The 16,077-nt window shown below is 41.8% G+C and overlaps 1 protein-coding gene across 3 annotated transcripts in view; it reads right to left on the bottom strand.

The window, feature by feature from the left end:
• The window catches only part of IMMP2L (inner mitochondrial membrane peptidase subunit 2), a 350,157-nt gene that overhangs the window by 43,230 nt on the left and 290,850 nt on the right, over positions 1-16,077 (bottom strand). The window contains exon 6 of one of the 3 annotated variants that reach the window (XM_083366722.1): positions 797-1,022. The exons of the other annotated variants lie outside the window; for them this stretch is intronic. Coding sequence (XP_083222848.1) covers positions 939-1,022 — 84 coding nt within the window. The 3' untranslated portion in view covers positions 797-938. Of the gene's footprint in view, positions 1-796; positions 1,023-16,077 lie in introns of those variants that run through there. 3 annotated transcript variants of the gene reach the window in all.

Raw genomic sequence — 16,077 nt, 5'->3', positions numbered from 1 at the left:
CGGACTGGGGTCTAATAATACAGTTTAGGGCCACAATGACAAAATAGAGAAGCCATTTGGTTGGACAGTCCTTTTCTTTTTAAGTCAAATTAAAGTAAGAAGTGATGTTCTCTCAAACTTTACATTTGAAAATGAAACAATTGTTTGGGCCAGATCAATAAAAAAAAATGTCTTTGATACTGAAGGAATCTCAAATGTGGTTTCCAGTTCAGGAAGATCAACTTGAACCCATATTTGTATCTGGTTCAATTGAAAGCAAGTTCAAATGATACTGAAAAATCCATTAGTCTGGTTATCTTGAAGCACGCCGGGTTGCAGGAATCCTTTGATTATGCCAGGTTGGGTAGGATGTGCAAACATATTTGGCATTTAATGAGTACGCCTGTCTCCACACTTAGTCCATTTAGCTTGATTACAGTCAATAGCTTTACATGCATCAAAAAAAAAAGTTTCTGGCACCTGTCCATAAGTCTGGTGTTATTCTTCCCCAAAAGGTAACGTTTGTATGTTCCTCCATATGTCCATATTTAAAGTTGTTGTTAAAGCTGCACTGTATTGACAGGAGCATAAGAAGTGACCCTGTTGCCCCTTTGCAAGTGGAATACGTAGCCTTGTTATAAACACAACTCCCTTTTGCCCGTGGTCCTTCCTTCTACCAAAGAAGGTACGAGGGAAACAACAGTAGCAGAAGAAAAATATTGCAATACACAGTCCAGGTTCCAGGAACATGATTTCCAGGGTAGTCCAATCCATTGAGGTTTTTCTCATACTTGGATGGAAACAGTTCAACAGGCGAGGCAGGTTGAAATTTTATTTGCAGGCCGTCCAGCTGCAAAGCTTGTCACTGGAGAGGGAATGATGGGACTTTCCATGGACTCGCCTTGATTCCTTAAATCAGGAGGACTTGTCATGGTTGAGACCACTCAGGACTGGTATTTCTAGGTGACAGTTCTTTTCACCTGAACCCACTCTCCAGGAACAACAATGGCCAGAGACAGGTGGTAGGGCAGCCTGGGCCTGTACTGAGATAGAAGAGAAAACCTACGCCAGATTAAATATTGAGTAATTTTCTACTCTTCCTCATTGACATTCTTGAAAGTAACAAAAGTCTCCCATACATCATTTGAAAGGGACAAAGAGAGTTTTCCGATTGAGGCCTATATTGAAATGGCCTCAACGCCAAACTTTGTAAAGCTTTTTATTTACTTCTATTTATCACAGATTTGTTTAACTAAAATATAACAAAAACAAAGATTTAATAGTTGCTTCACAGTTTCTATTATAGGAATGAGAGAACTTGTGAACAAGAATGGAATGACAAACATCATACAGATATCTCCACTTTTTCAACACAATTTGAAATTAACATTCTTCATGGCAAAAATCTCAGAAGTTTCTGATAAAGCAAACCAGTCTTTCATTTATTACACATCCTATGAGGAGTGTTCATTGTGTAGTATCATCAGCATTTATCTCTTTTTTTTGCTGCTTCTGTGTTCTAGCTAAAATTTTTTGTCTTTTCAACTTCCATCTCCCATCATGCAACATCCACCTCTCACTTTCTTCTACTTTCCATATTTCTATAGTACATTCTTGTTCCTTCAGCATTCTATGGCTTGTGTTAAGGCATACAATAATGCATGCAATTCACAAATCTGTGCAAACCAACTTAAAAACAACTTTTCTGTTTCTCCCTTCTATTATCCATTCATTCACTGCCCTTCTGGCACTCTGGCCTAACTTCTGTCTTTTCTGCTTCCACAGCTTATATCAACTTTTGCATGAGCCAACTGTTTCCCTTAATCAGTCCTCTACATTTCTCTTCTCCAAAAGTATTGAAGATTCCATAATCATATTTGGAGTCAGTGTATATGTTCCCCTTTTCCTTTATTAACAATCTCAGAGCCTGTTGTAAGGCATAAAATCCACAGGTTAGTGCTGATTAAGGGAGGGAAATTCTCCCAGATATCACCTTCCATCAATGTGTCCTGGACACAGACACAAAAACATCAAAAAAAAACCAACTCCACAAAAAGATCAGAGTAATTTCTTTTGGGTGATGTTTAACTAAAACTCAAAGATTTCCAAAAAATTGTCCAACAATTACTGTATCCTCTTTCAAAAAAAAATTACAAGCTGAAACTGCAAGAGTGGGCATTACATTTCACACCCTCCCCCTTCCTCAGACCAGAATTCTAAGCAGAAAAAAATGGTTAAAATGACCAGCCCTCCCTTTCCCCCCCCTCTCTCTCTCGCTCTCGTTCTCGCTCTCTTGTAAAGTAACTGGGGAGGGGGGAAGAGAAAGAGACAGGAGTAAAAGAAATTTTACAAAAATCTCACCACTAAATTTTTTATGCATTTTCCATAAATTCTCTCACACATTGTCCATGAAACTTGTCTCGTTGTTGTTTTTTCATTTACTTTTACAATAAAATCTGCAATTTACTATTCCTTTCACAGCCTGGAACTGGTGGGGGTGAGTGATGTTTGAAGGCTAACACACATGTACATATCAGCAAATTAACTCATTCACTTCCATTCTGACTGCTTGCATAAACAATTTCATATACAAAAATTTCATTTCATACTTTCTCCAGACAAACCATACGTTGTTAAATAAGGCCTTTTTGTTTGGTGTTATCAGAGAGGATTTTGATCCTCTTCCAAGTCTTGGAAATAACACAGAACAACACAGACAGACATATATACACAGATACTATTAAAACAACATTTATTTAGACATATGGCTTGTCTTACAAGAGGTGAGAAAAATCATGAGGTGATTCCAACCGAACATGGTTTCTATAGGGCCCTTTAACCATCTCCTATTTTTCTCACCATTCCAAGTCCAAGCTTAATGTTCCAAATGTCCAAATATATATATATATATATATATATATATATATATATATATATATATATATATATATATATATATATATATATATATATATATATATATATATATATATATATATATATATATATAAATATAAATATATATATGGGGTTTTAGGCCAAAACAGGTCTCCCCTTTTTAATTGAAAAGGGGGGACATTTATGGTTACCTCCAATTTATCCCACCAACTTCAAAAGACAGTGGGGAAAGACTAAAAGGAATTTTGAACCTGGGGTCTTTTGCAGGTGTAAAGGGGGAGGGGAAAAGTAGCACCCTCCTCACCTCACCTTTGACAAAGGGAATTGAATAGTCCAAAGAGCTAGATTAAAAGAAAAAGATAGAAGAAAAACTTGCTTTTATTTCTTTGAATTTTCTTTTCTTTAGGTTTACAACAACAACTACAACAATTGCCCATCTTCTTTGAGAGTTTCCCTGATTATGGTTCCCTGAGGTTCTCGATTTTATGGCCACTCAAAATTTTCAACACCAGTTCGCTTCCCTTCAGGCTGTCCTTTCCCCTTGCGGGTTAAGGAAATGCAACCTTTCAGGTCCGCACTCGCTTTGGACTTACCAGTGTTCCCAGAACACAGCCCATCACACTCACACAGCCATTATCGCAGAAACCTCCCACAATCGCTCTCCTGACCACCCAGGTACAATTGCGTGCTTCCCTCCTTCGGGGCAAAAGTTTCTTACCTGGGCCAGTGCACTGGGTTACCTGGTCCTGGGCCTCAGTTGTTGACTCTCTTCCTTTTTCCTATTCTTTGATTTTGTAGACCAGAATTGTCAATTTAGTTTGGCTCAGAGCCTGCAATGGGAAGCTAGATCTCAGAAAACTCCAGGCAGTTGAAATCAACAGGCGCGCCCCTGGACTTTACTGAGAACAGCTCGCCCCAAGAGGCTCTTTCAAGACCCACGTTGGGCGCCAAGATTGTGAGATTTAAAAACCCAAACTTTGATACTCACAACTCAAAGACAAGTGTAGTTAACAAAAACAAAGATTTATTGAAAAGAAATTGAAAATAATAAAGAAAATAATAAAGAAAGAAAGTGTTTGCAAATGCGGCCTCTTAGACCCTTCCCAAGTTGGATTGGGTTCAAAGAGCGCGCCGAGCAAGTTTCAAAGCAAGCATTTATACTTTCTTTTCTCAATACATGCCCCCCCCAAGAAACTTAAGTTAGTCTTTGAAGTAATTTACATTTCTAAAAGATCTTCTTTGAACCTTTACTTCCAAAAGACTTATTGTAACAACTTCCTTACATCTGTCACTACACTATCTTGTTTTACTCACCTTCTTGAGGTGAGTATCCTTTTTAACATTTCAAAAGAACTTTGTTGATTACCATGTGTGAATTCTCTGTCTAAGCAGGAAATAGATGGCCCCCACATCTTAGTGTTACATTTGATACAATTCATTGGTGTTACATTTGGTACCATTTATAAAAGAATAACCTTTATTTATTTTCTTTTAAAAGGAACAATCCTATGAAATTTTATTTACAGCATGTGTTTTTGGATCTCTTTGCTACTGCAAAAGAGATGACTAATTGCTGTATAATGTTTGTGTTCAATTTGTTTTCCTTTTCCTTGGAGCCAAGGAGGGGAAGGGAAACCTTTACAGAGAACCAATTGGGTTTCATGGGTACGGCCACAGGCTACAAAGCTAGAGAACTGTGAGTTCAAATCTTGGTCATGAGGGCTGGCTGGGTGATTTGGGGCTGTTTTTTCCCCTCTCAACCCTAGGAGGGAGGCATTGATAAGCCATGTCTGTATCTGTTGCCAAAGAAAAACTGTTGGCATCATATAGGCAGTTGCTTGCAACATGATTTCTCTAGCATGTTACATCAGGGGGAACCCCCAAATTAATTTTTCAGGAATTTTCCTATTTATTCTTTGAGGGCTATTTTAGTTCCCTGAAAACAAAAGTTTTATATCAATTTTTTTACTATGCCTGGTGGAGTAAGGGAAGGGGGAGGCAATCCTATTGCTTTCTTGCTTTGCTGCCCCCAAGAGTGATTTGTTTATTATCTGCCTGAGACAAAGGTATTCCAGAAATGTTGGGTCAGTGAAGCCTGTTTGCTTTATCTTTTAAAATCTTGAATGTGTCAAATTTATTGAGTTACATTTTTTATATCTTAGCATGGCATCTAATCAGTGTGAAAGGGAGGAGGAGAAAGTAAACTTTGACAATCTATGTGTCAAGCTATGAAACCAACTGCCTTTATGACCACAGTGTGCTTCTAACTTCCAACAGAGGGGGGAGGAAGGGAAGAGAGTTTTGAATCTACAGGTGTCCTTTATCAATGTGAGACCTGAAGCTGCTAAAGTATTGTTTTGGCAAACTAAAGTCTGTTCTCATAATAATTACTAGAAGATGTATTGGACAATGTGACCTGTACTGTCAGAGAGGGGTGGGAAAAGTTTCATTCTTTTAATTAACTGCTTCCCAACCCCTTTTCTTAGAGCTACCTTTCCTTTGACCTTACTGGTTTGATTCTGCTCAATAAAAGTAATCATTAGAAGTTTGCAATGGCTCTGATGTTTTGCTTGGTTGGGCTTTTCAGCTGGGGGTTGACACTAAGTTAGCTCTCTAAACAATTCCACCTCTGTTGAGGGGTCCTGGCCTATGCCCTTCTGTTAGCCTCCAGAAGGGTAGTGAAGAGTCAAAGGAAGATGCCTGAGTTTATAATGTTGTGCTTTTATATGTGTTTCTTGCAAACAAATTATATCCAAATTCAGTTTCCATAGTTTCCTAAAAATCTTGTTTCTTTTAATTGGGGAGTTCAATCCATTTATGTTTACTGAAAAGATTCCACTTTCTTTATCCATTTCCATTTACTTATATTTCGGTCTAACCGATCCAGTAGTTCTTTGTTCTCTAGCAGAGAACAAGGAGTGAACAAGGAGTGGAGCCAACCTGAACTGGAGAAGTGGAGAGAAGAGGTATGGAGAGCCATTGAAGCCAAATTCCGATCGTACTGCCCTCAGCCCAAGCAGAGCAGAGGGTTAGATTGGTGGGAGCAGGGTGCCTTGGGATGGACAGCCCCTGGGGAGCACTTCCTGCCAAGGTGTGGCAGCCAGTAGGTGGAGCAACTCAGGCAGACGTTTAGCAGCCTGGGAGTCCATGGAGGGGTGTCGGTCCCATGGCTGGACTTCAGACCCTGAGCAGGTTCGGCTCCATTCCTGGCACTGGCACCCTCAATGGAAGCAGCAGCTGTGGGGGCTGGGGGAGCTATTAGCCCACCACCTGGGCTACAACCCCAGCCTGGTCCCAATCCGGGATGGAGAGCCTGCAGCCCTCCACTGGTCCCTGCCCCTCAGCTCAGGGATGCAGGCTGGCAGGCCCCACCAGGGCCCAGGTAAGGGTTCCAGCAAAAGATATACCTCTATGGTGATGCGTGAGCACAGAGGCGCCAGCTGGTACAGGCCCTCTGGCCACTGCCACCCCCACCACTTAAGGTGATTTTTGATAGGAACCCAGTGAAGTTGGCATTCTTTCTCAATCAAGTCTGGACCCACCTTGATCAGTACAGAGATGACTACCCTGACAACGTGGCCCAAGCAGATGTCATCATGGGCAACCTCAAAGGGGAAGTAGCAGTGTGAGTGACCATTCTTCATGATGAGGGTGCCCCTGATCTGGCAGATCCAGATGCCTTTCTCTGCAGACTCAAGGCCCGGTTTGGAGACCCCACACAGATGCAATGAGTGGATCTGGAAGTCCAAAATGTCAGGCAAGGAACTAGACCCATGGTTGAGTACATTTGAGGCTTCAGGAGAATCACAGGGAGACTGAGGCACTGGCCAGAGCAGCTCTTGACCCAATACTTCTAAGAAGGGCTGAGCCACAACCTCTTCCACCTGTGTCTGGCTTAAGGAATCCTGAAATGGCTTAGTGATTGATACCAACTAGTTATCACCATGGAGTTAGACCTAGTGGCTTACAAGGGCAGTGGTGGCATCAGCCCATGGCTGAAGAAAAGCCAAGAGAGGTGTGCCTTGGGGAGAAAACATTTGGTGGCTGCATCCCAAGCCCCTAACAGGCTGCCAAATGCATGCCCATCATGTTCTTTTGCTGCGGTCAGGAAGACCATCAAGCTACAATATGCCCAGTGCCAACAGCCCCTTCGAAGCTGAAGAAGCCACCGAAGACAGGAAAGGAGAAATTGAGGACAGTGACTCAGGTCATTGAGGACTCCCCTCCTGAGAGTGGGGGAGAATGGAACTCTGATTGAAGAGGAGCCACCGATGGTCCTTTACGACAGCAAGAGTGAGGGAGAAGATGACCCGATGGTGTGTGGACCAGTCAACCACCTGGCTGCCACACCTTGGCAGGGAGTGCTCCCCAGAGGCTGTCCATCCTGAGTCTGACATCAAGACAGAAAGGATACTGATGTTTGTAATTTTTGAATTTGCAGAAAACTCCTAAGAATACCATGAAGAGCCAAGAACACCAATGGATCATCTAATTAATCAATCCAGAGTTCTCACTTGAAACACAAATGACTGGGCTCAAATTACACTATTTTAGACACATTATGTGAAGACTCAGCTCTTGGGCAAAAATTCTAATGCTGGATAAGGTGAAAGAAAGAGAAGAGGATGATTAGCAGCAGGATGAATAGACTCAATATGGTAGTTATTAATGAATTGTTGGAAGACCTGAAAAGTTAGGGACAGATTATCATGGAGAAAAATCTATCCATATGGTCGATAAGAGTCAACAATGACTTGATAGATATAATCAATCAATGAAAGAGGCTTCTGGTTTGCGCTCATGGGACTGACAGATGTGCAGGGAGAGCTCTCCTCTCCACTGCCCAGCTTTTCTTCTTGGAGGAGGGATGACCATGAGGAGGCTCTCCGATTGATTGCAGAGGGGCAGAAGCCCCTCTGTTTGATCCGGAGCTGCTTCTTTGGACCAACGAAGAAAAGATTGGCCATCAACATGGCCGATCACTAAGCCATAACTGTTCTGTACCAGCCTGCTACCGGCCCTGCAGCAAAAGCAGGGACAACCCCTTTACAAGCGGCAAGAGGCTGGAATAAAGCCTGCCAAATTTATTCACATAAAACAGAGCAAGACAAGACACCAACCATGAAACAGGAGCTAAGAAACAGGAACTATCCAAGCGGTTGTCTTCAGCAAACCAGCCCTCCCACACATTCCCCTTAAATACAGTTCAGGGCGTGGCCTCTCTCTGCCTCCTTCTGAGGTGCCCCATTGCCTTCCTCTGTTTACTCCTGATTGACTGCCTCCTGCGTCGGGCGTCCTTGAACAGGGCCAGCTGTGGGTCATCTTCATCCACGCAGTCAGGCTCACACAGCTGGGTCTGCGTCATGACCAGATGAGAGGGGCCTGGCTGGGGGCTCTCATCAAGCTGTCCAATCCCCTCAGCAAGCTCTTCAACACCCCCTCCTCCTCCTCTGAGTCATCCGACCCAACTGCCAAACCCACAGGCTGACCCTGAATCACAACAATACCAGCCAAAAGCCAAAAGCACTAAGAAGCATGAAGAAAGCAATGCGGAGGAACTGGGTGAGATCCTACCTTTCTTATTCCCCCAACTACTTTCCTTTGGGAGCATTTTGAAAATTTCTTCCCCCCCCTTTGGAATAGCGGCATTTGCCTACTTGGGGAATTAAAGCTTCAAAAAGAAAAGAAAAGTATAACTAAATTAAAGAACTAAAAAATTGGACTTGCACCTTTTGGCTATTTGGGGTCCCAAAAAGTCCCTATTTCTACGGGGACCTATTACCCTACTTGCTAAGCTGGAAAAAAAGGGAAAAATTTAAACTGGATAAAAGCTTAATTGGAGTTTGAAAAAGATTTTATATGCTACTGAGGACATCTTGTGGCGATGCCTGGTACAGCAATGAAATTTATTTTTCACTGTGAGACCTGGTTACTGAACTAATTGTCCTTAGCACTATCAAAAAAAGATAAGAATTTGAAACAGCTGGTGGTGAAAACAACTCCCAGGAACTGTGGAGGTGGACAGTCACTGATTGTTATTAAAAATAGCCTCCACTAAAGATCTATCTGTAAACACCTTAGAAATGGAGGAATACTACCCACAACTTAACTATAAACTTATACTTGAAAAAATCCTTGAAACTACTGAGTTATTGAACTCCAGACTGAAAGACAAAGGTGCCAGCCTAAATTTACAAAATGAAGCCCTGATTTCAACTGATGAACTTACAATTCAAAAAGCAATAGAAGAGGAAGAAATTAATATCAAGACAGGGGACTTTAAAGAACAACAAGTACAATCTACTAAGAAATCTTGATTTCAACTATAGAATCTACAACTCAAAAAACAACACAAGCTGAAGAAAACAACACTAAGATGGAAGGGCCTAAAGACTTACAAGTACATACTGAAAACTTAGACAACCAAACAACAACTACAACTCAAGCCAGATGAAACCGGAAGAAGAAGAAGACCAGACCGAATTGATGACAAATATACTGATCCAAATACAGAGATATGAACTATTAGAGCAACAACTCAATGATTACAAAGGGGCCAGCTTCTTTGAAAAATTGACAACTGGATGGTCTCCCTTGATTAAAATAACATGTGTAGGAATGAAGGGAGATCCATTGGAGGATTTAAGGGCACTGGTATGGAAACCTGCTTGGCACAAAAAGAAAGCCAGAGTTAGACTTAAAAATTGGGTCTTTTTTATCTATAATGGAAGAGCCTAAAATGTTACTTAATGGGCTAAAGGGAGACTGTAAAAGATATTATTCGATTTAATATTTAGGATTTAGATTTACAAGGGAAATGAAAATTAGCTATTAAAATATAGTTTTGAATTATAATATGGAAGTTGGATTGAGACAATAAAGGATACTTTATTAGTAAGTGATGAGGTACTAGGATGACAAATAGAATATATTTGTGAAATATATTTCTCAAATAGATAAGAGTGTATTTAATTAAGCAATATGTGTTTGTTAGATATGACAACTATTATGTAATGAAATAGGGGAAATTTGGGTTACCCGAAAGTTAAATACTATGGATCTTAAAGGCTAAATAACTATTATAGCTGTCGTGCTCTTGTCATGGCTGGGGACTTCAATTAAGGCTGTCTAAAGACAGTTCTCCCTAAGTTTGTGCAGTATGTGCAATTCTCCACCAGAGGGAAGAACACTTTAGACCATGTGTACTCTAACCTGAAACAGGCATACAGAGCAATCCCCCTCCCCCACCTGGGTACATCTGACCATCTTTCAATTCTGTTGTGGCCGAAGTATGTCCCTCTCAGGAAAAGAATTCAGCCAGTCATGAAAATGGTTAAAATCTGGCCAGTGGGTGCTCTCAGTCAGCTGCAGGACTGTTTTGAAACCACTGAGTGGAGTGTATTTGAACTTGGAAAGTTAATACAACCCAGGTGGCCAGAAACGCCCAACAGAGACTTCACTTTCTCAGGGTCTTGCGGAAGAACAGGGTAGAACAATGGCTTATTTTTTATTGAAAAGTTTTAACATACAATTTTTCCCTTAAAAATCCCCCCTCCCCCTCCCTTCTCCCTCCCCCCTTCCTCTCCCCCCTCCCCCCCTCCCCCCCCGACTTCCCAGAGCTAAATACAAGGTATATATAAAAAAACAATCATAAACAACCATATACTAACAACCATAAACTCTAAAATCTATCACTCTCTAGCTTATATAGGATAAAACAAACCTTAGTAATATTAAATATATATATAAAAAAACTAAGATAGAAAAAGAAAAAAAGAAAGAAGACTTATTCGAATACTACATGAAACCTCTTAACCCTATACTTATTCTGGATAAACTCAATCCATTTTCTCCCTTCCATAATATAGCGTTCTTGCAAGTAATCTTTCAAATAGGCCGAAATCTTCACCATTTCAACCAGGTCGGAAACCTTTAAAGTCCACTCTTCTATGGTCGGCAGTTCCTCTTTCTTCCAGTACTGACCTATCAAAAGTCTTGCTGCCGTAATTAAATTCAACATCAACTTAGTGTCCACAACTGTAGCATCTGTAATTATTCCCAACAAAACAAACAAAAAAAAAAGTTGCGGACAAAACTTTAACCTCCGTTTAAAAATCTTCTGTATGTTCCACCAGACTTTTATCCAAAAAGCCTTAACCTTTTTACAAGTCCACCATACAGTATATGAAAATATATTGCGTCTTCATCACCGCACCTCCAACATTTAGGCTAATAATTCAGATACATACTTAGCTTTTTAAGATCTAAATGCCATCCATAAAACATTTTGTAAAAATTCTCTCTTAAATTTCAAACTTGTGTAAATTTTACATTCCTCACCCAAATCTTTTCCCACCTCCCACTGCTTGGCTGTAAGTATGTTGTGAAAGTTCCATAGACTTCTGCTGATCTTGTTCTTTTATCTTTTTTGATCGTTTTAAAGCAGCACGCGTCACCCTCTGTTCTCTGGGATCATCCAAAGAAGTTGTAACTTGATCTCCTCCAGCACCATTCTCCTCTATCTGTCCATCTTCAGCCTCTTGATGTTCTCCTTCTCCAGATCCCTTTGCAGCTTCCAGAAGTGTTAATGGGGTTGCTTTTAAAACATTATTGTAAAAATCACGCGCTTGCATCACAGTAACCAGACGGTACCTTTTACCTTCATGCATCACCATCAACCCAGCTGGGATCTCCCATCTGAACCTTATATCTCGTTGCTTGAGCTCTTGCACAAGAAATGTAAAATCCTTCCTTCTCCTTAAAATCTTTGGAGGAATTTCTTTTAGAACCAGAACTTCTTGATCAGCAATCACAACTTTAGTATCATAGGCAGCTTGTATAACTTCATCTCTAATTTCCCTTTTTGCAAAATAAACCACCACATCTCTAGGCAACTTCCTCTGTCTAGCAATCCATGAGTTCACACGAAACACTTTATCCATGCCTCCTTTTATTTCAGATGCTGGCTGATTCAATACCACTTCGAGAGCCTCAGAAACCAGCTGCTTTAGATCTTCCTTAATATTCTCCTTTAAACCTCTGATTCTAATGGCAAACTGCATCTGGAAATATTGAGCAAGACTCAATTCTCTATCCATTTTGTCTCTTAAATCTTCATTCTCCAATACTTTTGCTTCTAATATGGCATTCTTTTGAGTCAAATCTTCCACTTTTTCCTCCAAATCTTCCACACATTCAGCCACTTTCTACACTGAAGACAAAATGTCTACCTTCATCACACTGAACTTCTGTTCCATCCTCTCCTCCATTCTCTCCTCCAACTTCTCCAATTTCTCCTCCATCTGTGCAAATTTATCACCCATTGATTCCAAAATTACCTGGGTATGTTTTTCAAGAGCATCTTGTAAATCCTTCGATGTCAATACATCAGGAGGATGCAATGCCTGCAATGATGATTGTTGCACCGGAGAAGTTCCAGCACTCCGAAGAGTTTTAGGGGGAGGTTTAGCCGCCATCTTTTACTTTCAATTGTGACGCACTTTCACTTTAAGTTTAAAAAGTCCATCAAGCTCGAGAGTAAAATAAAATAATCCTCTTCACCTTTTCCTCTTGTACCGCTCTGCCTGCTCTTTTTATTCCATAGTCCTTCCTTCAGGCAGGGGTGGTCGCAGACGCCTGGCTCTGCTCCAAGAAATCAGGAGCAGAGGCGCTGGCCAGCTGGGAGCGACCCAGGCTACGGGGGAGTTCGATCCTTCAGCCGCCCAAGCTACAAGCTCAGGCGGCCCCGGAGAACTCGACCCCTACCTGGGGCCTCACCCCCTCCTCTTCTCCCGAGGAGGGGGCTTCAAATTCGCCCGAACAGCTGATCGGCGCTGTTTCGGGCGAAAATCACTCAGCTGAGCCGCGGGCAGCCCGGGAAGGCTGTCTCCGGCGCCGCGCAGCCACCGGAAGTCGGTAGAACAATGGCTTATGACCCTCTTTTACCAGTCTACTATAGAGAGCATCCTCTCGTATTGTATTGTGGTTTGGTATGCTGGTTTGACAGCCATGGATAGGAAAGTATTACAGAGGGTGGTGAGCACAGCACAAGACATTGTGGGCTGTCCCCTGACACCACTGGATGACATTGCCAGGCTCACTGCCTTGGAAGAGTGAGGAAAATTCTCAGGGATGACTCACGCCCTGGATGGTATCTCTTTACTCTCCTACCATCGGGTAGGAGATATAGGAGTATAGCCAGCCGTACCAACAGGCTGAAGAACAGCTTTTATCCATGGGCTGTTAGGCTTTTGAATGGGAAATAATTTTATAAACTTTATGCATAATTGACTTGCGAGGCCGGTGCGTTGTGCAATTAGCTCACATGGTGTAATAAGATGGAGGGTTTGTGTCACTGTAAGTTGGGGGTGGGGGCACGAAGACCTGCATGAACACACTGATGCTGTACTCTCTTTCATCAAAGAGATGAAACAACAATATAAATATATGGTGGAGAACCACCTAGCAGATAACAACTTGAAGCAAGTGTGGCAGGGACTGCAGCCACACCGTCTTCCTCATGTTACCCTTATGGTTAGTTAACCATAAGAGTAACATGAGGAACACGGTCAATGCTGATGCCTCGTTGGTAGAGAAGTTGAACACCTTCTTTGCTTGCTATGAGGTGAAAAGACCAGACCCCATAGCCTCTGCCTGCTGGCCTTCTGATTCCCAGCCACTCACCCTATGCGAACACCAAGTGAGAGCAGCAGTGAAAGCTGTGAATTCCAGCAAAGCTGCAGGTCCAGATAGGGTGCTGGGAATAGTAATAAAGAATTGTGCCAATCAATTAGCAGGGGTCCTGACCAGGATCTTTAACATCTCCCTGCAAACGGCCTGTGTTCCATCATGCTTGAAAGCAGCCACTATTGTCCCAGTCCCAAAGAAAACAGCAATTACCTGCCTAAACGACTACAGACCTATCACATTAATGTCTGTAGTGATAAAATGTTTCGAAAGATTGGTTCACCAATACCTTAGGACATGCCTACCACCAGACTTTGACAAACATCAGTTTGCCTACAGGGGGAATAGGTTGACAGATGATGCTATAGCTACTGCTTTACATTCTGTAGTGAGCCATCTGGAGAAACCCGGGAACCCGGATGCTTTTATTTATTTTATTTTATTTATTTTAATTCCATTTATATCCCGCCCTTCTCCGAAGACTCAGGGCGGCTTACAAGCTTAGCAGTAGCCTTCATTCTATGTATATGCCTGCTTATTAGGGCTTTCTCCCCCAAAGCGGCATTATTACAAAGTCAGCTTATTGCCCCCAACAATCTGGGTCCTTTTCATTGACTACAGCCCGGCCTTCAATTCTATTCTGCCGAGCATCCTTATCGAAAAGCTGACTGACTTGGATTTTCCCTCTTCCATCTGCGACTGGATCAGAGACTTTCTTAGGGACCGGCCACAAACAGTGAGGGTCAGGTCTGTCACATCCACCACCCTGAAGCTTTGCACTGGCTCATCACAGGGTTGTGTGCTCAGTCCCTACCTGTATTCACTGTACACACATGATTGTGTATTGTCTGACCCATCCACTGTGATCATTAAGTTCACAGATGATACCACCATATTGGGTCTCATTACAGATGGAGACGAAACAGTATATAGGGGGGAGGTTCAAAAATTATCCTCATGGTGCCTAGAAAACGAAGGGAGCTAATCTCATTGTACACATGTTGTACTCTGACAATAAAGGTTGGTTTGATTTGAGATTATAGGGAGTGGTGGGCTGAGAGGCAGTGGCTAGCTAAAGTCACCTAATGTCAGGACCCACCCCAATCCACATCCCAGGAAAGAACGAACTCTTGAAACAGAAATTGTCCAAAAGGAGCTTTTATTGAAACATGATTGGTAATGGGAATACGAGACAGGATCTGAACTGTGTTACAGTTTGGTGCTTTTTTAATAAAGAGTCCCCGGGTCAAACCCCCTCCCTCCAAGCCATCTGGTTTGTCCTGGATCAATTAAAATTCAGGTGTCAAATCCTTCCATGGGAAAGAGGGAACTCTCATGTCTTCACGACAATTGCTCCCTTCCTTTAGAGATTCTAATTGGAGGTACAAATCAGATCTCTTCCCCCCTTCCTTTGTTGTTCTCAGTTCAAAGGTTCTTCCCCTGGTCTTTGAAGACAGCCTACTGGCAGGCTGAATACACATCCTCTCTTCTCCTCCTTGGAGAAATGGCAGAATCCAGGGGGAGGCATAAGATTTTAAAAACATACAGATAGAGTTTTATGAATGGGATATAAATGGATTCTGACAATCTGCTCCCCTTAGAAAAAAGATAGGTCCATCTGTAGAGGAAATAAAATATAAATGTTTGTTCAGATATTCTGTATGAAACCTCTTAAGCAACTTTGGTGCTTTAATGTGGTGTTTATTGACCCACTCATTTTCTGAAGAGGGGAGGTGTTTCCAAGCCACTAGATACTGAATTGCTCCATGGTGTTTCCTGGAATCTAGGATTTCCTTCACCTCAAAATGTTGTTCTCCTTCCACCATGATGAGAGGTGGTGGTGGTGGGGGTTTTGTTCGCAGGGGTGACTGTTGTTCTCTCTTTAGTAGACTGCAGTGAAAAATTGGGTGTATTTGTCTAAGATTTTTTAATCAATTGTTACTGGGTTTATGATTCTTTTAATTGGAAAAGGACCAATATATTTTGGTACGAGTTTTTTACGGGGTTGTAGTGATTTAAGGTATTTTGTGGATAAATATACCATCTTTCCCACCGTGAATGGTATGGGATCTACTCTTTTTTGTCAACCTGTGTCTTGTATGCTTGTCTAGCTTGATCTAAAGCTTTCCTAACGATTGGCCAGATGTTTTGCAATTGAGCAATCCACTCTTTCAGTTCAGGAATTACCTGTTCGGTTGGGGTTAGTTCTGGCATGGGGTTGAAACTTTGACCGGTAGCTACTTGAAAAGGAGTGTAACCTGTGCTAGAGTGGATTGCATTATTATATGCCACTTCTGTGAAAGGCAGTAGGTCCATTCAGTTTGTTTGCTGGAAATTAATAAAGCATCTTAAATATTGCTCAAGCACTGAGCTAGCCTTTTCACATTGACCGTTCGATTGAGGGTGATGACTAGATGTCAGTCCTTGGGTGGTTCCTAAAAGGGATAAAAATTCTTTCCAAAATGCTGACGTGAATTGCACTCCTCTATCAGATATGATGCGTTGTGGTGCCCC

Source organism: Vipera ursinii (genome assembly GCF_947247035.1).
Source record: "Vipera ursinii genome assembly, chromosome: 6".
NCBI classification, from domain to species: Eukaryota; Metazoa; Chordata; class Lepidosauria; order Squamata; family Viperidae; genus Vipera; species Vipera ursinii.
Note: the sequence above shows the minus strand (reverse complement) of the source record. Positions and strands in the feature narration are given on the sequence as shown.